This window comes from Geotrypetes seraphini, chromosome 2 (genome assembly GCF_902459505.1).
Source record: "Geotrypetes seraphini chromosome 2, aGeoSer1.1, whole genome shotgun sequence".
In the NCBI taxonomy this organism is placed as follows: domain Eukaryota; kingdom Metazoa; phylum Chordata; class Amphibia; order Gymnophiona; family Dermophiidae; genus Geotrypetes; species Geotrypetes seraphini.
Genome location: NC_047085.1, coordinates 453182355 through 453204649, shown reverse-complemented (window position 1 = coordinate 453204649; position 22295 = coordinate 453182355). Strand labels below are relative to the sequence as shown.

Here is a 22295-nt window from a genome sequence, read left to right as displayed (position 1 = left end):
ATTTGCGGACGATACAAAGTTATTTAGAGTAGTGAGGGCACAGAAGGATTGCGAAGACCTACAAAGAGACATAAATAAGCTTGAGGAATGGGCCACGAAATGGCAAAAGAGGTTCAATGTGGATAAGTGCAAAGTGATGCATGTCGGTAAAAAAAATCATATGCACGAATACAGGATGTTTGGTGCTATACTCGGAGAGAGCTCCCAGGAAAGAGACTTGGGAGTACTTGTACAGTAGACAAGTCAATGAAACCGTCCGTGCAATGTGTAGCGGCAGCAAAAAGGGTGAACAGAATGCTAGGAATGATTAAGAAGGGGATCACAAACAGGTCTGAAAAGGTTATCATGCTGTTATACCGGGTCATGGTATGCCCCCATCTGGAATACTGCATCCAACACTGGTCGCCGTACATGAAAAAGGACATAGTACTACTCAAAAGGATCCAGAGAAGAGCAACAAAAATGGTTAAGGGACTGGGGGAGTTGCCGTACATCGATAGGCTAGAGAAACTGGGCCTCTTCTCCCTTGAAAAGAGAAGACTGAGACGGGAACATGATCGAAACATTCAAGATATTGAAGGGAATTGACTTAGTAGACACAGAGAGATTGTTCACCCTCTCCAAGGTGAAGAGAATGAGAGGGCACTCACTAAAGTTAGAAGGGAAAAGATTCCATACAAGTTAAGAAAGTTCTTCACCCATAGAGTGGTGGAGGTGTGGAATGCTCTCCCGGAGGCTGTTAACAGGGGAGAGCACCCTTCAGGGATTGAAGACAAGGTTGGATAAGTTCCTATAGGAACAGAATATACGCAAGTAAGGCTAGACTCAAATAGGGTACTGGTCTTTGACCTAAGGGCCGCTGCGTGAGCGGACTGCTGGGCATGATGGACCACTGGTCTGACCCAGCAGCGGCAAATCTTATGTTCTTATATAACACAAGGGAATGCAGTTTTGACAACTTAACAACCTGCCTGACTCAGTATGGCGGGTTCCATCTCTGGTGGTATTCAAATCCAGGCTGAAGGCCCACTTTTTTTTAAACTGTTTGTCTTAACCCTCTCCTTCAGATTCATTGAGCTCTGGAACAACCTTACCTCCCCCCTTCAAAACCTGAGTGCTCTCCAACCCTTCCTTAAACATCTGAAAACCTGGCTTTTCTCTAAAACCTAACACTCCCCCCTCTTCTGACATCCTAGCCCTCTAACATTCTCCTCTCCTCTGATCTTCATCTAGCCCTTCCTTGGAGTTCCTTTCTCATTACAATTCCTGTAAACCGTGCCGAGCTCCACAACTATAGAGATGGTGCGGTATACAAACCCAAAGTTTAGTTTTAGTTTAGTTTAACCCTACCAATTTGTAAAGCACTACATTTGTTTGTCATTACTTCTACCCTCTCTACCTCTTCTCCCTTTGTTTTTCCCCATATAAACAGCATATATCGATTTACCATTTTTGTCCAGTGTGTCTTTCATAATTAGATTGTAAGCTCTTTTGAGCAGAGGCCATCTCTTGTGTGTTTGGTAACGCTATAGATATAATAAATAGTAGCAGTTAACATAGGACAACAGATACTTAATAAATATAACAAACCTCACTCTGGCATTGAGTAATAGCAAAAGAATGAGCTCCAAATACACTTGAACTTTAAAAGCTCCTCTCGATCCTTGAAGGACTGTTTCCCAATAGCTATACCTTCTTGTACCTGAGCACTGCATTATAGAAATTTGCTTCTACATGCAGGCGCTTGTGAATCAGGCAACCAATCAGATGACTATGGTGCCTGAGCGGAACTTGCCTTGCTTAGCTTCTCAGCAGGCAGACTGTGGGAGATAATTGAATTAGAAAAGTGAGCATTAAGAAAATTTCTGACTCTGTCTGCTCCCCAGAAATGGATGCATGGTGACATTTGCACCACATGTGCAAGATTGTCCAACATTCTGCAACGTCTCAAGCACGATGGGAAACTGAACATATCAACCCTTGTAATAATGGTATGTGTGTTCAGGGTTGGTTTATAAAAGTCTGTTTTAAGGGGTCTGAGTTTATGGATGTTTACTGTGTTTACTGCTGCTCTAGATGTAAAATACTGTATTCTGCCCTTGATAGTCAATAGATTGAATTTGGCAGACTAAGTTGATTTAAATAAACAAGTTGAAAAGTGCATACTTGCAGTATGGAAAAATGGTGCCTTTCCCCTTCCTCCATTTGCAAATTCATGCATGTCTGTTCGGGAACTGGACATAAAAAGGTAAAGTGTTTCTTGTTAGGGTGATGGGGCTGTATGAGGCATGTGTCTGCATACATGCTTGTGTGTACAGAGGAACCTATGAGTAAAGCCTCCCCAGTAGGCACTAACACTTGGTTGAAATGAATGTCATAAAGTAATCAATCTGTCTTATTAAAATACTTAAACACTAGTATGATTTATAGAAAAGCTGTCATCTATATAATTGATGAATAATTGAGGCACACAGCTCAGTTTTTCAAATAGATGAGGTCTGTTCAAAAAATTCCAGGACAGTTTGAATTGTGCGCCAAAAGGAAGTTCTTTTGAGATGCGCTAGGCGGCGTTAAGTAGCTTGAAACTTCGAGTTTTTTTCTTTTTACATTTGTTGATATCTGTTTTTGTCTCTGAGCTACAGCAGTTTTTGTGAAAGTGTTTTTATGATCACCTATTTTTCATCATGTGCGACCTCATTGAGCAGCGCTATAGTATGGAGTTCTGTTTTAAATTGGGCAAGACTGCTACAGAAACTTATGAAATTTTGAAAGTAGCTTATGGGGAGCATGTAATGAGTCTTGGAAGGTGTTTTGAAAGGTATTCACGCTTCAAAAGTGGTCATGAATCAGTGGAAGACGATTCACGAACTGGAAGACCCTTCAGCATCAACTGTTCATGATCATGTTGATCAAGTGAAGGTTCTTGTGCGTGTTAATCGGTGATGAACTTTTAGAGAACTGGCAGAGGAATGCAATATCTCCATTGGGGGAGTGTGTGGCACAGTGGTTAGAGCTACAGCCTCAGCACCCTGAGGATGTGGGTTCAAATTAAAGAGTTGCATGGGGACAGAAATCAAACCTGTCCCCACTAGGAGTCAAAACCGTCCCCGCTGGAATCAAACCCATCCCTATAAACTTCAGAAGTAGTTATTTCATTTAATTATGCTACTGAATTAAAGGCTCTGGTAGAAACCCGTTTACAAAGTATGTATTCTTCCCAATTAATATTTCCAAATTAATAAAGTGTCTGCTTATTTGTAAATGGGTCTCTACCAGAGCCTCTAATGTAAATATAAAATGTAAATACTCGGCTGATGAGAACCCCCATGCTGTCATCTGAGGACTTCCTTTGTGGTTGGCCAGGGGTACCTTTTGCCAAGCTTGGCAGGCAGCAGTAGTGTCCCTGAGTCACAGATGCTGGCAGCGACTGCTGCGCTTGGTAGAGGGAAGTTCTGACCGTCTCTAGAGGAGGTCCTCTGCTGGCGCTGCTTGGGGATCCCCACCAGCCACAGCAAGGGTCAGCAAGTACTTCAGCACTGTAGAAATAAAACCAGAAATGCATGTCCTTTTCTTTTTGAACACAATACAAAGACATCTGCTATATACATTTCCCAAAGCTAACATATTTTAGTTAATAAATTCCGTTTTTTACCTTTATTGTCTGAAGACTTATTTTTCCATAAAGTTGGTCCCAGTTTCTTTTTCCCGCTTTCCCATCTTCTGTAAATTCTTCTGTTGCTGTCAATTGGTTCCTCCTATCATGGTCCAGCATTTATTCCTCTCTCATCCCCAGGACCATGTGCAGCATCTTTTGCCCCTTCCCACCAGCCCCATGCCCAACATTTCTCCTTCTGTCACACCTCTTCAGCACCATGCCATATCTCTCCCTCTATTCTTTTCACCACTATGTCCAACATTCTCTCTTGCATCCATTTCAATCTGTCCCACTGTTCCCTTTCCACCACAACATTTCTCCCTCTCATCTTTCTCTTCCCTATCATCTGTACCTCACTCCCTCACTGTGACCAAAAATTCTCCTTTCTTCCATTCCCCGTGTACACGACCATCTCTCTTTCCCTCTCACTGACACACCCACAACCAAGTCTCCCTTTCCATTCCTTCCCCCACCTCAGTATCTTTTTCCCTCCCTTCCTCCATACTCTCTCCCAAGTTCATGCCTTCTGTGTTTAAAAATGAACTCCCTTTCCTCCTTATGTGTCCCGCGTTTGCCTCCCATGTTCGACCCCTTCTTTGTTAGATAACAGCAGGAGTTGGAGGCAGCTCAAAGTCTTGTTTTGTATGGTACTTGTAAGAGAGGCAAGAAAAAGGAAGGAAGGATGGTGAAGGCAAAAAAAAAAGTGTAAAGGCAGTCAAGTGTTTCCATTAATGTTTAAAATGCCACTTGCCAGTGGGCTCTTTTCTTCATTAATAATAATAATAATAATAATACAACTGAAAGGGGAATTGTAGTAGCCATGAAGAGTACAGCTCATTAGACTATAGCTCTGGAAGGTCCTAGGAGAGAAGCAAGCAGCAGTAATTCAAAACATCTTTAAAAGCAGTGAAAACGCATGCAAAAGGAAGAGAGGAGAAAGCAAGGGAAAGGGGTTATAGAAAAAAAAACAACCCAAAACCGGAAACATTACCAGAACAGAGGGAGACGGGGCTCTTTCTAAGCATTTTCTGCCGATGAACTCTGCTTTATGTTCAGAGAGGCAATGTTTGCGCTGAGATCTCTGGAAACCCCATCCAGCCCCAGAATGTTTGCTGGCACCAGGCAGAGGAAATTCCAGCCTGTTGCTTCTGGCAAGCAAAGCCCTGGGTCAGCCCTCATCTTCCAGAAAATTACCTTATCAGCAACTTTCTCTTTATCATCCAAATAGAGCTCTGAGAGGTAGCTCGAGCCGGGAGGCTCGTCTTCTATTTTCTGCCTGCCCTGCAACAGCACACGTAGCCGAACGGAAATCTTCCTCCGTGGTCAGAGCTGATGTCAGAAGAACAACCGCATCATGATCTGTTAGAATCTTCTGGAGCAGGCAAATGAAGGCGAAACATTTCTTGATAAAGTGAAAACTGGTGATGAGACATGTGTCTACGGTTATGATGTGGAAACCAAATCTCAAATCGTCTCAATGGAGAACCAAAACATCGCCAAAACCGAAGAGTTTGGCAAGTTTGGTCGAACATGATGTTAACAGTATTTTTTTACAGTCGCAGGGTTGTTCACTATGAATTACCACCAAGGACAAACTGTCAACCAAAATTACTGTCTGAAGGTGTTGAAACAAACTCTATGAGAGAATCAGGAGAAAACAGTCCGAACTTTGGAGGGAGCAGTCGTGGTTCCTGCATCACGACAACACGCCCACTCACACCATCAAATTAATGAATTTTGTGCAAGAAACAAGATAGTAGTTTTTCCCCACCCACCTTACTCTCCTGACTTGGTCCTTACTGACTTCTTATTTTCTAAACTTAAATCCACGCTGAAAGGAAAACAATTCTATACCATCGAAAACATAAAACAAACTTCAACACAACAACTTTTGTTGATTCCTGAAGATGCATTTAAGGACTGTTTCCAGAAGTAGAAACTATGTTGGGAAAAGTGTACCATATTTCCCCATGTATAGGCCGCAGCCTATACTTCGATTTTGAAAACCGGCTCAATGGGCGCAGCTGGCTTAAATGGGGCGGCCTATATATGGAGCAATACATCACCACCACCACCCCTTAAATACCTCCATCGCCAGTAATCCTCCTGGACAGTTATGCCTGCCTCCTCCAAACATGTTGTGCAGGGCAGGAGCGATGTTTGCAAACTCAAGCCTCACCCCGCGCCCTTCCTGATTGGCTGCCATTGCGAGAAAGGGGGGATGTTGTATAGGCCGATGTAGGTTTTAAATCTCTTAGATAAGCTGTGGCTAGTAGCATGGGATAGCTTATGTAAGAGTTTTTAAACCTACATCGGCATTTCCTGAGGCCTATACAAAGAGGCGGCCTATACATGGGGAAATACAGTATATGTGGGGAAGGGAAGTACTTTGAAGGGGACCCAATGGAGTAAGTTGTAAGATTATTTAATATATTTTTATAAAATCAGTCCTGGAACTTGTAAAACACATATGCAGCACTGTACACATTATATACAGGTACTTTCTCTGTCCTTAGTGGGCTCACAATCTTTCTTTTTTTAATTTATTTTTTGTACCTGGGGAAATAGAGTGATGGAGGGTTAGGTGACTTGCCCAGGGTCACAAGGAGCTGCAGTGAGAATTTAACCCAGTTCCCTAGGATCAAAGTCCATGAACTAACTATTAGACTATGCCTCCATTCTTTGTATTTTGTATTTATTGTAGTTGATATACCACTTAAAGAGAGATCAGCTCCACATAGTGACTAACACACGTTTTAAGCATGGGAAACTAGAGAATACAATTTGTATGAAAAATCTAAATAAAAAGTACATTTTATAAATTCCTCTAAAAACTTTTACTATGAATTTATTGGATATTTTCTACTTATGTCTTATAGCAAGCCTGTGGGTATGAGTTCACGAGCAAACTCCACCGAATGTATACAGACATGAGTGTCAGTGCTGATCTCAACAATAAATTTAACAATTTTATCAGAAACCAGGACACCATGATAGATTTGGGAATTAGTTTTCAAATATATGTGTTACAGGTATGAATTTATTTAATTTATTTATTATTGTAAAAGTATTTGTAATCTACACCACCTATCTATGCAGATAACATACAGAATTTTGACTAGAATTGCATTGGCCTAAGCTTTTACAACTTAAAAACTTTGTTGTACCGCATGAACACTAGATTTTGAGTGCTATTTTATGCATTTAGCCTGCATGGATACTTAATTACTCAAGTTCTCAGCCAGCAGAGAATCAGTCTGTAGTCTCTCCCAGTTGTCTGAAAACTATAGTAACCTGAATTGTACTGAGACTTTTGGGACTGCTGAATTTGTAGAGATTAATTAGCGTTATCTCACTTATGAATTGTGCCCATGTCTTAAGGGATACCATGGTCAAATTCATCAAGACTTTGTATTGAAATTTATTTTATGAGTTTGGAATGCATATAAGAGGGAGGACATTTAAGGCTTGTCATTTTATTTTTGGTTGGTTGGGATACACTGCTGCCACTTCTATGTGCTAGCTGTTTTTTTATGCCTTTTTCTTTCAGGCTGGTGCATGGCCTCTTACTCAGGCTCCTTCATCCACATTTGCAATCCCTCAGGAACTGGAAAAGAGTGTACAGATGGTAGGTTAGCAGGAGGCTGTATGTGAACCTATGGGAGGGTGAATAATACAGAGCTTCAAAGCAGCAGTAGCAGTTAAAGCATTTTTTCATCTTAAGTACCATAATCTTGTTCAACTTTCTATTAGCTCAAAAAGGTTTGTCTGTAGTAGAAAACTCAACTAAATTGTTTCTATTAATGCCCATGTAGAACTGAAATACTGACATTTGTATGAAGAACTTATAGGAACCTTAAAAGAAACTTTCCTGAGCAAATAGCAGATGGGTTCTATACCCCAACTTGCAAGTTGAATTGCAGATGTCAGTCATTTTTCTCAGCTCTGCCTCTTTGTCTTCCTGGGCAATGCCCTCTTTCTTTAGTCTTAACTTCGGCAAGTGAGTTGAGAAGGTGTCTTTTTGTCTGCTCTACTCTGGATTTTTTATTTTGGGGTTAAATCTTTTTTTTTTTTTTTTTGTGAGTTGTCCCAATAGTCCTGGGACAACTCTGCCTGGGAGAGGATCCAGGCATTAGGGTCTGCAACCAACAGACCAACCCATCTGAAAGAGTACCTGCCTGGACAGTCTGCAGTATCACTTGGAAGCTCAGGGATAGGTCACCTGATAGCAGTGTTCCCTCCTGCAGAGATCAGGCACTGGAGTGCAGACTGAATTGATCCCTTGATTGGCCAGGATGCTTTGCGGTTGATGGCTGCATCTCTTCTCCCCCCCTTCCCCCCCCCCCGAAGAATCACGTGGGAGCAAATAAGGTCGAGGTTTTCAGGCTCTGAACCTGAATAAAAGGCAGCCCCCCAAAAAAAAGCAACTGGAGCCACCCTTGCTTGTCTGAGGCAGAAAATCCTCCATTTACAGGTATAGTGAGAAGCTGATGCAGGCACAGCACATGGCAGTTCTGTAAGTACAAATCATTATTGTCTATGATAGACATTGGGGTGGGTCTGAATTTAGCAAAACTTAGGGATTCTGAGTTGTCCCAAGGATCCCCTACCTCTAAAATCCTATTTTCATGATTTTTGCTAAATTAGTTTTGTTCCCATAGACCATTTAGTGCCAAAAAGCACCCACGGTGGCCATCTTGGATTTCCTGATTTTATTTTAAAAGCCCCTATCTGCCTCAAAACAACTCAATTTTGGTTTAAATCTATTATAATGGACTCCTCAGGTGGTTTGATCTCTATATCATGCCAGGAATGCCTGAGAAGCATCCATGTACCACATGCAGCAGGGAATGTGAGGGGAGGGCAGGAGCCAAGGGCTTAGCCCCTCTGGTCTCTCCATGGGTCTGGGGTCGCTGAAACTTCTAGAGCTGGACAGTAAAACCTTTCTGGAGCTCTATAGGGGCAACTCATGGCTGACTCTGGGAGGAGGTACATGGTAGACTGACAGATGTCCCCAGAGGATCCAGGTCTGATCTGTGATCCTGATTTGTGTCCTTGATGTATACAGCATACCAGAAATATAAAGGGTTGTCTGTACCCTTGGGGTGCCAGCAAGTAAGTGTTCAGAGGGATTTCCCTTCTCAAAGCAAGGTCCTAGGGCAACTGATAGTCTGGCCAAGACATTAGCCCGTTCTTACAATGGCCAATCCAGGTCACTAGTACCTGGCCAAAACCCAAGGAGTAGCAATATTCCATGCTACCAATACAGGGCAAGCAGTGGCTTCCCCCTTGTCTTTCTCAATAACAGACTATGGACTTTTCCCCACAGGTGTCTGCTGTCCAGTTTTCGTTATGATGCAGTACCAAGTCATAGTCCATGTGCTTCCCTTTGTATCCTGAGATTACCAGGATGATAATGGAGCATTAGGAAACGCCAGAGGGCCCTTTCACTGGGGCCAGGAAGATGGCCCCATGGCTGCTGAATTTCGACTGCTGTTCACACCTCCTAAGGTAGATTTTCTGGTGACACAGGTTACAAAGAATTTCTCTGCCTAGCAAATAGGGAGTGAACCTGAAGGATATGTAGGATCGCAGGGACCTGGTCCTCAAAAGACAATTTGAGATACTGAGCTTGGGCCTTAAAACTGCAGCTTTAGCATCCTTTATGGTGCGAGCCTGCCATAAGATGCTATTCCAGACTCCGGTTGTGGCAGAGGTATTTTGCCCCCACCCCCTCCCGGTGGTACTGGCCGGGGGTGGATTATGTGGCTGACGCTATTTATGACATGCTTAGAATCATGAGTAAAGTCTCTGTCATTCACAGAATGCTGTGGATCAGACAATGAGAGTTTCAGCATTGAAAACTACTTTGAGTAGACTTCCTTGTAAAGGTTAGATGTTCTTTGGAAAAGGCTTGGATGACTAATGTGCTGGATTGTAGTCCCAAGTCCTTGCAGGACAGTTAACCACGAGGCTCAGGGAGTTACAGCTATGGTTCCTTTCATGGCTACAGGAGGCTGAGTTAGGGGTCTGCAGGGCCCACGTCCCAAAGGTCCTTTCAAGGATCTAGACCAGGGGTGTCAAAATCCCTCCTCGAGAGTCACAATCCAGTCAGGTTTTCAGGATTTCCCCAATGAATATGCATTAGATCTATTTGCATGCACTGCTTTCATTGTATGCTAATAGATCTCATGCATATTCATTGGGGAAATCCTGAAAACTCAACTGGATTTTGGCCCTCGAGGAGGAACTTTGACACCCTTGATCTAGACAAAGGTTTAGTAGCTTCAGGAGCTCTCCAACATCCAGTTCTCACCCAGCAGCCAATTCTAAGAAGTTCCAATGATGCCAGATCATCCTCCGAACTTCCCTGCACAGGAGGAAACTTTTGAAGTTCTGAGAGACTTGGGTGCAGATTTCTATAGACCAATGGGTACTTGACATTATACAAGAAGGATACAAGCTAGAGTTCAGTTGGCCTTTCAGTATGATTTATCAGGACTCTCCTGCAGGGCGACGAGAAGGCTGACAAAGTCAGAGCCACTGTGCACAGATTGGAGCTGTAGAGCCAGTTCCAGATGCAGACAGTGTCTGGAGAATTTGGGCATCCTAATCAACATGACACAACACCATGCCTTTCTCACAGAACCATGCAAATTGAAGCTCAGACAGCAGATCAGGGAGACTTTGACAAGGCCAACTCCTATGGCCTGACATTATCTGCAGATTCTGGGGTCCATGGTGATGACCCTAGAGGAGATTTTATTGGCAAGAGCTCACCTATACCCTCTAAGGAGCACCCTACTGGCACATTGGTCCCCTCAATTGGACTCTCTCCAGATGGAGTTAGCATGGAGAGTGGAAGCGTGCCAGAGTTTATGATTGTGGCTCTGCCTGGATTAACTCTCCATAGGTCTTCCTCACCAGATTAAGCCCTGGGTGATCCTAATGATTGATGCCAGTCTTTATGGCTGGAGGGGTCACCGTGAAGGTCATCCAGCACAAGGCCGATGGTTGTCCTTCCAGAGAACATCAACACACTGGAATTGAGAGCCATTCAGTTGGCCCTACATTCTTAGACATGGCTGAAGGGCAAAGCAGTTAGTTTTCTCAGACAATGCTACAGCCTTGGTATACATCACCAAGCAAGAGGGAACCAAGAGTGATCAATTGAAGCTGGAGGCCCAATTGTTCTGCTGGGTGGAAGTCCACATATAGGCCATATCAGTGGCTGATGTAGCAGGAGTGAACAAGGACCAGGCCAACTATCTCAGCAGACAGACCCTGGATCCAGAAGAATAGTTGTTGTCTCAGAGAGAGTTTAACTGCATTGTGAGTGCCTTGTGACATCAGCATCCAACAGGAAAGCTCCTCACTTCTTCAGTCGAAGCTTGGAGCTGGGAAGTAACAGGATGGATGCTCTAGAGCAGTGGTCTCAAACTCAAACCCTTTGCGGGGCCACATTTTGGATTTGTAGGTACTTGGAGGGCTGCAGAAAAAAATAGTTAATGTCTTATTAAAGAAATGACAATTTTGCATGAGGTTAAACTCTTTATAGTTTATAAAACTTTCCTTTAACAGTTTTACCTTATGCAAAATTGTCATTTCTTTAATAAGACATTAACTATTTTTTCTGCGGCCCTCCAAGTACTCTATTTTTTCTGCAGCACTCACATTTAAAGTTTAATATCTTTTCTTTCTCAAAACTGGCACATTTCTATTACTAAATTGAAAATAAAATCATTTTCCTACCTTTGTTTGGTAATTTCATCAGTCTCTGGTTGCACTTTAGTCTTCTGACTGTGCATCCAATATTTCTTCTCTTCTTTCAGCCTCCTGTATGCTTCCTCTCCTCCAGACCTCATTCCCTCCCCAAACTTTTTCTTTCATTTTCTTTGTCTGTCTTTCTCTGATTCCTTGTCCCATTTTTTGCTTTGTTTCTGGCTCCTTGTCCCTCCCCTTCTTTCTTTTTTCCTTCTGGCTCCCTGTCCCCCCCTTCTTTCTTTTTTCCTTCTGGCTCCCTGCCCCCCCCCTTCTTTCTTTCTTCCTTCCTGCCCTCCCCCATCCCACCACCGCCGGGGAATAGGCTGCTGCTGCTGCTGGCGCCATCGGGAACAGGCCGAGATCTCCACGGGGCCGACCAACTCTCGCTGCCCGACGTCAATTCTAACGTCTGAAAGGACATTCCGGGCAGCCAGGCAGCGATTGGCTAGCCAGAACGTCCTCTCGATGTCAGAATTGAGGTCGGGTGGCGAGAGAAGCAGGGAGATCAAAGAGCATGGTGCCGGCGGTGAGAAGGGAAGGGAAGCAGTTGGGCACCCCTGCTCTAGTCGAGCCGCGAGCCGCACTCTAGGAAGAACAGTGGAGGGTGACCAGTTGTGCGGACCGCCCCCCCCCTTGGTACGCAACTGGAGCAGCAGCGTGTCTGGCCAGCTTATTCCATTCAAAGCCGCGGGTGGCGGCTCCTTGCAAGATCCGCGCCTGCGTCTGAAGCCTCTCTGATGTTGTGATGTCAGAGAGGCTTCCGATGCAGGAGCGAATAGCGCAAGGAGCCGCCAACCCGCGGCTTTGAACGGAACGAACCGGCCAGACCCGCTGCTGCTCCAAAAGGAAGGAATTATCCAGTTCAGACCGCGGGCCGCAAATAAAACTTGGAGAGCCACATGTGGCCCGTGGGCCACGTGTTTGAGACCGTTGCTTTAGACAATCTGGAGTGCTTTGGTCTTATGGCATGGTGGTTGAATGCACTGCCTTAGCAAGTAAAATATATTTGGATAAGGTTATCATGACTCTCCTAAGATCTAAGAAGACAGCGATAGTGGTGGCCTATACAAAGGTGTGAAAACTGTTCCAGCAGTGGTGTAAGGTCAAACAGTTGGACCCAGGCTAGGCTTCCATATCCAAAGTAATGTTCTTCCTGCAGGAGGCCCTGGAGAAAGGCTTGGTGGTCAGATCTCTTAAGGTTCAGGTGACCAGCCTTTCCTGCTTCAGGGCTAGAGCAGGCAAAGCATCCGTGTCTTCTCATCCAGATTCTTGAAGGGAGCATTAAAACTCCGCCCTCCGGAGCGGCAGCCGTTTTTTACGTGGAATCTTAACATTGTCTTACAAGCTCTGTCTAAGGCACCATTTGAGCCTTTATTGGATGCAAATCTCATGGATCTTCCCATGAAGACAGTCTTCTTAGTAGCAATCACCTCAGCGAGAAGGGTGTCGAAACTATAGGCTCTCAGAATCATGGAAGCAGGGGTGTCTGCGCATCATGCCTTCTGCCAAAAGTGGTTTTGGCATTTCATGTCAATCAGGAAGATTGACTGTCTGCATTTCGGTCCATGGGCAAGAAGAGGTAGCTGCTGGATATACCTGGATATACCTCTGCTACCTGAAGATGACAAATGACTTTCGTCTTTCAGACCACCTGTTTGCCTTATCCAGCTCTAATAGTAAATGAAGACCAGCCTTTATGGCTTCTTTATCATGATGAATACACATGTCTATCTCTGTCTGTAGCATATATTGGCTGTGGTAAGCACCCGCCAGTGGCCTTGAAAGCTCACTCCACCCAAAGTGTGGCTTTGTCTTGGGCAGTGTCAAGGGCTGTGCCATCTGATGAAATTTGTAGGGTGGCCACTTGGTCCACTCTCCATACGTTTATGAAATTTTACTGAGTGGACATGACAGCACAAACGAATGTGGATTTTGGGTCCTCAGTGCTAGTTGCAGGCCTATCTGTCCCGTCCTAGACTCAAGGAACTGCTCTGCTACTCCCATTTGTAAGGAATCTAATCTAATCCTTAGGTTTGTATACCACATCATCTCCACATTCGTAGAGCTCGACGCGGTTTACAGTATTCTTTTTGCACAGAAAGGAAGGATTAGGTACTTACCTTGATAATCCTCTTTCCTGTAGAACAGCATAGGATTCCTTTTGCTCTTTCCTGTCAGATGACTAAAATGCTTGCATTGAAGTACACTTTGGAATTGAATTTCCAGCAGTTTGCCTTGTGGCAGCCAAGAAGATGAGAAGAGAATTTTTGGTGGCAGAATATCAGTCACTCTGATTAAAGTACACTATTTGTGAAGAGCTATACAAATATTAGTGCCAGTTGCACACAGGTAGATGAAGAGGTTGGTTCCACCTCTATGTTGCCTGTTCTTATTGAATGTTTACTGTGTTTTTGTTTTCTTGTGCAGAGCAGATTCAATTAACACAACCGGGGAGTTCCCCGATCCCCTTCTTGTTGTAATTTCTCTCTTTTAAGGGTTATCACTTGCTTTGGTACGTACTGAAGAGATAGGGCACTGCCCAGGAAGAAAGGAAACTGAACTGAGAAAAATGATTGACATCTGTAATCCAACTTGTGAGTTGGGTTTTAGAACCCATCCGTATATATGTATATAGATGAGCATGTGTGTATGTAACAAAAATATATAGATAGAGGTAGATTAAGGTACCATATCTTTAGAAAACTTAGGAAAGGGGAACAAAAGAGTAAATCTTCAAGAAGGGCCTCAACAATATCCCCAGAGCAGTCAATATTATGAAGATTAAATATTACTGCTGCCACTGTGTTGAATCAGTGCAGAATGAGCTTCCTTCTGAATGTTTTAGATCTTTTTGGGGGAAGAGAGGAGGAATTCCATAATGAACTGCAGTAATAAATACACTTAAATAGGTTCATGCATTAAACAGTCTAAAGAAACTGAACACGAATTTCCTCTAAGTATACAGTCCTGTTAATTCAGGACATGCTATTGACTACATTTTGACAATTTGTTCTACAATCGCTAGTTTACAGGTTAAATAATTAAATTCCTATTCTTTATGATCCTGCTAGCCTGTCCAGACTTGTGGTTATGTCTCCTCACTAGCAAATGGAGGCAGAGAAGCTGAGTCCAAATGGCACACTTAAGATCCTAGCAATATTGCTCTGCCTCCAGCAGATGGTGCAGCAGGATATTTTTTATAACAGACCTGACTCCACAGGATACATGCTGAGGCCTGTGTCCTGTAGTTGAGGCTGGCCAATGAAGGCTCTTGTAAGTTGGATTGTGATCCTTTTACTAGTTGAAACTGGGGAGGGGGAGGGTTTCTTTGCCCCTCCTTAGCCCTGATTCAAGGGCCTTTACCTGAGCTGGCTATGGGATTGTCACAGTATAACTTATAGGCAGACTGTATGGACCATTCAGGTCTTTATCTGCCATCATTTACTATGTTATGTTATGTATGTTACTCAGGGAGGCCGACTTAGGTTCCTGTAGGGCTTTGCCAGAGGGGTTACCTCCCTTAACCCCAGACTTAGCTCCCCTGGTCACACTCTGGGTTCTGACCGCTGATTGAGATTGGCCACTGTGATCTCTCAGCAGTTTTCTGTCGCACAGTCCTGAGCTTTGGCTAAAAGGTTGTCTGGTGTTGCTCTCATAGAACCTTTACCAAAGGGGATACCCTCTCTCTCATCCTAACTTCTGCAGAGCTAATTTAAAAAACAAGGTTTTAAATTATTTTCTCAGAAGGAAATAGTTAAGGAAACCAAAGTTTCTTAAAAAAAAAAAAAAAAAAAAGACTGAAGGCAAGCTAGTGCAGGGGAATTAATTAAAAATATCAGTTTCCTTCTCCAAGTGGGACCTTGGGAAATCCCTGGTCTTGTGTTGAAAGTGGAGGCCTCCTTGACCAGAGCTTATGTTTCTGTCACTCTGGTTTTAGTTTCAAAAAATAACCCAATAAGAGAAATGACTAATCATAGAAAAATAGATCTCTCCAAAGTGGAAATTAACAGAGTGTAGCGGCAGCAACGACAAGAGAACCACCTAAATAAATACCAATGACTCAGCACTGCTCCAATAAATAAATAAATATTTGAATGGTGGGGTAGACCCTCAGTTGACACAACTTCACAACAGGGGACCAAGAACCCCTCAAAAGAAAGTTGTCTCAAAATGAAACCCAGAAGGGTAACCTGTGCTACATCCCCGGGTCCTAACCCACCAACAAAGGTGCCAAACAATATGTGCCAAACAAAGTACAAAAATAATAAGGTAAGTCAAAAATCGTTGCTGTCGCTATACTCAAACAGCGACTAACTGAGTAAAACAGTCACTGCCAAAGCAGGGAAAATTCAGGACCAAAATGGTACTTATCTTCGGGTATCCAGTAAAATAAATGTCCCGGACACCAACAAATGCTCAGCCTTAAAGTTCAACGGACTCCGTTTCAAAGGACGAACCTTCTTCCTCAGGAACCAAGAGCGGCTTAACCAAGCAACATCAACCTGCTATAGTAAGAGTGTTATTATTTTTGCACTTTGTAATTCTTCAGCTATAATGTTGACAGCTGCAGTTTGTGGTATATTTGTGTACAATGCTGTTATATTCAAGGTTACCATAATAGCATGGGAAGGTACATTCTGCACTGCAGCTAAGATGTTAATCATGTTTGCGGAGTCTGCCACGTACGAAGGAGCTAAAGGAACCTGGTCCTTAAGATATGTATCAATAAATGCTGAAAGTGGCTCCAAAATAGACCCTATCCCCGAAACAATGGGCCTTCCCGGAGGGTTAGATAAAGATTTATGAATTTTGGGGACAAAGTATATAACAGGTGTTCTTGGGTGTCTACATGACAAGAATTTGAACTCCTTTTCTGTGATTACTCTTGATTCCAATGCTTGTACTAAAAGATGAGAAATAACGTCTTGAATGTGCTCCAATGGATCCTCTTGCAATAAAATGTAATAACTAGAGTCTGACAGCTGGCGATTGGCCTCTAATACATACTGCTCAACATCTTGCACAACTATTCCACCGCCTTTATTCGGTGGGCCAAATGATAATGCTTGAATCTGTAACTAGAGATTGTAAGGCTGTCCTTTGTGCTTGGGTCAAATTAAAATGTTGAACAGGAGGACTCTGCTCCAGGGTACTACTAGCTTCAGCACTAAATTTTCAAAAGTCTGTATGTGTGGGTCAGTGGTGCCTGGAGGGCACCATGTAGATTTGATATGTAATGCGCTGTCTGCAACAGCTAATTCTTCTGTGGACTCCTCTTCTTTGCTGAAAAAATGTTTTAGCTTACATTTTCTAATGAACTTAAATATAGCTATACGCTTTTGCACCTCTGCCTGTCCTGGTGCACATCCAGTGGTCCGCTGGGGTGGAGGCATAGTCAGACAGTAGAGTCTGACTGACAGCCCGAAGATGAGCTTTGTGAGAGCTTTCCCAGCATTATGGCAGTGAATTCTTCTACAGCTACTGAGAAAGAGCTGTGAATAGGTAGAGTCCAGTATATCAGATCACAGTGAGTACAAGGAGCTGACATCTTATGAGAGACGTCAGGGAAAGTTTAAAAAGTGGGGATTTCTGAATTTCTGCATGTTCCCATATTCCCCTCCTGAAAAATCCTAAAATCACTGTTTTTGGACTTTGAAAAGTATGAAAAATATCATGTTTTTGGCACGAATTTGGTGCTAGAAGCCATCTTGGATTTTTAGCGATCTTTTTTTCTTCTTCTCCCTGCTTTTTCAAAACTTTGATTTTTGCCTGAAAAACTACTGGGATGGAGTCCTTGGGGTCTCCTCTTGTGAATTCATGCCAGGAGTGTGCAAATTTAGCACTTTTAGAGTGTCCTTGCGCCGCATGGCGCAGCTGGGAGGAGCTGTAGCGACCAGCTTAGCTTTCCCCCACAGAAGCAGGTAATCAGCCGCTCAGCCGCGGTGGGGTGGCCTCCATTACTTTCGGGGCTCAGCACGGCTGGTTCTTCTGTCAGTGGACCTTCTGCAGCCTAAGACACACAAAGTTAAGTCATGTAAGGGTGATTATGCCCCAGGAGCCAGATACCTTCTCTGAAGTCATGAGGTTTTGTTATTCTCCTGAGCAGTCTCTTTTCCCCCCAGGATGATTTTGGATGGTGTGGTGCCTTCAGGTGTGTTCTTGCATCTGCCTGATCCAGCTGTTCTGCCTGCTCATTATTTGGGTGATCCAGATACTGATCCTGACCTCTCTGATTCATTGTTTTTCCTAGATCAGGGGATCTAGACTTGAGTCCTGGATCCGTAGATCCTTTGTGGCAGTGGTCCCAACCCTGTGAACACTCTGGGAGACGAGGCCAGGCCAAAGGATATTACTTTGTATTGATAATGCAGATTCCCCACCCAACATCTGAGGTATTGACGGGAGGCCAGATGAAGGGGATATGAGTGTAGGCCTCCTTGAAATCCAGAGAGCATAACCAGTCGTTCTGTTCGAGAAGGGGATAAAGAGATGCCAGGGACAAAATTCGAAACTTTTCTTTGACTAGAAATTTGTTGAGAGCCCTGATATCCAGAATGGGCCGCAGATCGCCCGTCTTCTTCGGAACAAGGAAGTAATGGGAGTAAAACCCCCTGTTCTGCTGTTCCAAGGGAACTGGTTCGATGGCATGGAGTGAAAGCAGAGCTTGAGCTTCCTGAAGAAGAAGGGCGGTCTGGGATGGATTGGAAGGATACTCTCATGGAGGAAGCTCTGGTGGAACCTAGTGAAATGAAGAGAGTATCCTTCCCTGATGATGGTAAGCACCCAGAGGTCGGATGTAATTATCGTCCATCGGTTGTAAAAATGATGGAGACGACCTCCTATAGGGGGAAAAGGAGACAGAGACAGAACGGTGGAGGTTATGCTCTGTTGTAAACAGTCAAAAGGGCTGAGAAGCCTTAGGTGCAGCAGAAGGTTGGGGATTCTGTTGCTTCTGAGGTTGCTGTTTTTTCAGAGGAGGGCGAGTATAAGGAGCCGGCTTCGGAGCAAAACACCTTTGATAGATAAGAGCAGGGCGTGCAGGCTTGGCAGGAGCTGGCTTTGGCTTAGGTCTAATTATAGAAGCAAATGATTTCTCATGGTCAGATAATTTCTTGGTGGCTGCCTCGATGGATTCATCAAAGAGGTCGTTAACCCTCACAAGGAATGTTAGCAAAGCGGTCTTGATGGTTAGAGTCCATGTCAATGGTACGAAGCCAGGCAAGACGATGCATAGCTACAGAGCAGCCGCTCAGGCAGATAAGGCATCATAAGATGATTGGAGGAGATGCAGATGTAATTGAGAGAAAGAAGCAATGACTTCTTGAAACTCAAAATGCATTTGGTTAGCCAAATAAGTCAAAAACTTTGGTAGAAGAGAGAGAAGAAATTCAAAGTAAGTGATGAAATAAAAATTATAATTGAGGACTTTAGAGGTCATCATAGCATTTTGGTAAATGCGACGTCCGAATTTGTCCAAAGTTTTCCCCTCCCTTCCAGGAGGAACTGTGGCATAAACCTTGGAAGGATGAGATCTCTTCAAGGAGGACTCAACAAGTAGGGTTTGATAAGTTGTCAAACCCTTTGCAATGCATAGTTTTATACCTAGAGTCCAGTTTTCCTGGAACAGCTGGTATGGAAAAAGGTGTTTCCATGCATCGACCAAAAGTCTGATTCAAAAGCTTATGAAGTGGAAGCTTAAGACACTCTGCCGGAGGTTGAGGAAGATGCATGACTTCTAGATACTCCTTAGAATACTTGGAGCCAGTATCCAATTGAATATCCAAGTCTACAGCCATCTGTCGCAGGAAAGATGAGAAAGATAGCTGATCTGCCAATGCTTTGCCTCGAGAAGGACTTGAGGACGTCGAGGCAGCCTGTGTCGAAGAAGAAGCTTCAGCAGGGAAAAAGGCATCAAAGGAACCTGGTGACTTGGACGAGGCATTCGAGACCGGAACATCCTCGAGGTCCGGCATCGGAGACCTCGAACGAGGAGTTCGGTGGTCTGGTCGAGGTTGGAGTAGATCGAGGCTTCGAGTAAGATGGTCTGTCATGAGAAGAAGAACCATGCCTGGAAGGATGCCTCGATGAAGGCCTCGAATGTCGGTGAGAACTGTGTCTGGAACCAGATCTCGAGGATCGAGGAGATTTCGCCTCGGAGATGTAGGCAGCCAATGTGTGAATAGGACTAGAGGCTGTAGATCGAAGCTCCAGAGGCGTGGTGGAGGAACTTCAATGCACTCTCAAAGACTCTGCTCCTTGTTTAGAGTGTGAGGAATCTCTTTGAGGCACTCGCAAAGAATCTGCTCCTTGCTTTTCGTGCTTGGATGCCAGACCAGACACTCACAGAGACTCTGCTCCCTGCAAAGAGTGTGTAAGTTCAGACTGGGTCAAAGGAAGCGGCTCGACCTCGCGGGAGGCTGCTGAATGCCCAGGCTGGATAAGAGGAAGCAGTTTGGGTCCCATGTTAGTAAGGAACTGAATAAACTGCTTCTCTAACATGGTCTGGAAAGAAGCCGGCAAGGATGGATCCGCGTTCCTGCTTTGGTTGAAGGTTCCTTCGAAGTACTGTGAGTGTGCTTTGACTTGGGAGTCTTAGACACTTTAATCACCACCGGCGGAGCTGACTGCTGAGCTATCTGACCTGAGGAAACAGATGACGTCAAAGCAAGAGCCGCTGCAAACGATGAAGGTCTGATGAGGCTCGAGGTGGAAGCAGTAGGCGCAGAAGGAGCCTTGGTGGAAGTCGAGGCCGAAGACGCCTTCGAAGTCGAGGGATCAGAAGGAGACTCCATCTCAAAAAGCTTGTCCACCAGAATGCAACGACGCTTAAAAGCACGAGGCTGAAGTGTTTGTCAAGGCAGGCATGACCTAGGATGATGTTTCGGCACAAGGCACTTGAGGCAACGTCCGTGAGGGTCCGTAAGAGAGATCGCACGCTGACACTTGCTACACCTCTTGAAGCCCGTAGCAGGCCAGGACATAGACGGAAAAATAGCCGCCACAAAGTCGAAGCCCTCGGGCTGCGGCTGAGTGGCCTGTCCCGGAAAACGAACGGAAGAAGAAAAAATGTTTTAGTGTTTTGTTTTTTTTACTGAAATAAAATAAAACAGCGATTCGTGAAGGAAAAACCCCCACAAACCGCGGTTATAGAGAAGGCACAAAGTGAACGAAGTTAAACGCAGAGTCAAAGACGGACTTCTCGGCTCCGCAGAGAACTGAGGAGACGCGCCCTGTGCTGGGCGGGAAGGCACTCACACAGTGCGGATGACTCGAAACTTCGAGTTTCTTCAAGCAAGTCTGCTTGTGAGGCGTCCGCATCCGTGCTCCGTCGATGACATCACCCACGTGAGAATACCTGCCTGCTTGTCCTGGGATAATTGAGTTTACGGTAATAAGCAGAAAGCATCTCAGAAGCTTAGCAATATTATCATTAACAAAAGTTGTTAGACCATGGCTTCCAAATATAACAATAGCCAAAGTAATGCTTTCTTCAATTCCAGTAATCAGTCTGATGGTGTCCCATACACAGGACCAGTAAGCTTTAATTAAAAGGACAGTGAAAGGTCTTGTGGTCCAAGGTACCCACAGATATTTTGCAGGACCAACAACAGTTTTGACTTGCATTTGGCAGTTTGGACAGTTTATATGGTGTCCAAAATGCTCTTATTAAGCAGGAAATAAGCTGATTGTGTTTTTTATATATTATTTTAACCATTTTGATATATTAATATTTATTGTAAACCACTTTGATACGTGCTATGTTAAGCAGTATATCAAGTTAATAAATCATCATCATCAATTGATTCCAGGGCACAGCTCGAAAATGGTGTCCTCAGCCCATCTTCCTCACTTCAAGTATTTTACTGATCTGAAACCACATTCCAGGCTCTGCATGAATTTTGAAAACAATTCTTTTAGGATCCCAAGTGCTAACCTGAAGTCCAATTCATTCTATACTGATCTCCATCTCCTCTTCTGGACATTGCTCTCCTTCCTCAACATAATCCATTGCTCTGATGGGCCTCCCTCTTCACTCTCTCTTAGAGCAGTGTTTTTCAACCTTTTTTGGGCAAAGGCACACTTGTTTCATGAAAAAAATCACGAGGCACACCACCATTAGAAAATGTTAAAAAATTTAACTCTGTGCCTATATTGACTATATATAAAGTAATTCTCTTGAATAGGAATCAAATAAACACAAAGAAAGTATTTTATAATGCTGCCACCGCCAACATCACCGTTGGCAGCGGTGGCACTCAAGTGGCTAAAGAGCCGCAGTTTGCCGGCCTAGGGACAACACTGGAGGGTGGCCAACTGTGCACCCCCTTGGGACGTAAACCCGGGGTGGGGCAGACCGCCCCCCCCCCACCCTGGTATGCCACTATCTGTACCTCACTCCCTCCCTATGACCAAAAATTCTCCTTTCTTCTATTCCCCGTGTACACAACCATCTCTTTCCCTCCCTTCCTCTCTCCAAAGTCCATGCCTTCTGTGTCCAAACACTCATTCCCTCCCCCACCTCAGCATCTCTTTCCCTCCCTTCCTCTCTCCCAAGTCCATTTCTTCTGTGTCCAAAAACGCATTCCCTCCCCCACCTCAGCATCTCTTTCCCTCCCTTCCTCTCTCCCAAGTCCATTTCTTCTGTGTCCAAAAACGCATTCCCTCCCCCACCTCAGCATCTCTTTCCCTCCCTTCCTCTCTCCCTCCCTTCCTCTCTCCCAAGTCCATTTCTTCTGTGTCCAAAAACGCATTCCCTCCCCCACCTCAGCATCTCTTTCCCTCCCTTCCTCTCTCCCAAGTCCATGCCTTCTGTGTCCAAAAACCCATTCCCTCCCCCACCTCAGCATCTCTTTCCCTCCCTTCCTCTCTCCCAAGT

At 44.3% G+C, this 22295-nt stretch overlaps 1 protein-coding gene across 2 annotated transcripts in view; it reads left to right on the top strand.

Annotated features, from left to right (window-relative positions):
- CUL2 (cullin 2) overlaps nt 1-22295 on the top strand; it is a 275413-nt gene that overhangs the window by 173628 nt on the left and 79490 nt on the right. For both annotated transcript variants that reach the window (XM_033931518.1, XM_033931517.1), the window contains exons 16-17: nt 6535-6687; nt 7206-7283. In XM_033931518.1, coding sequence (XP_033787409.1) covers nt 6535-6687; nt 7206-7283 — 231 coding nt within the window. The remainder of the gene's footprint in view (nt 1-6534; nt 6688-7205; nt 7284-22295) is intronic.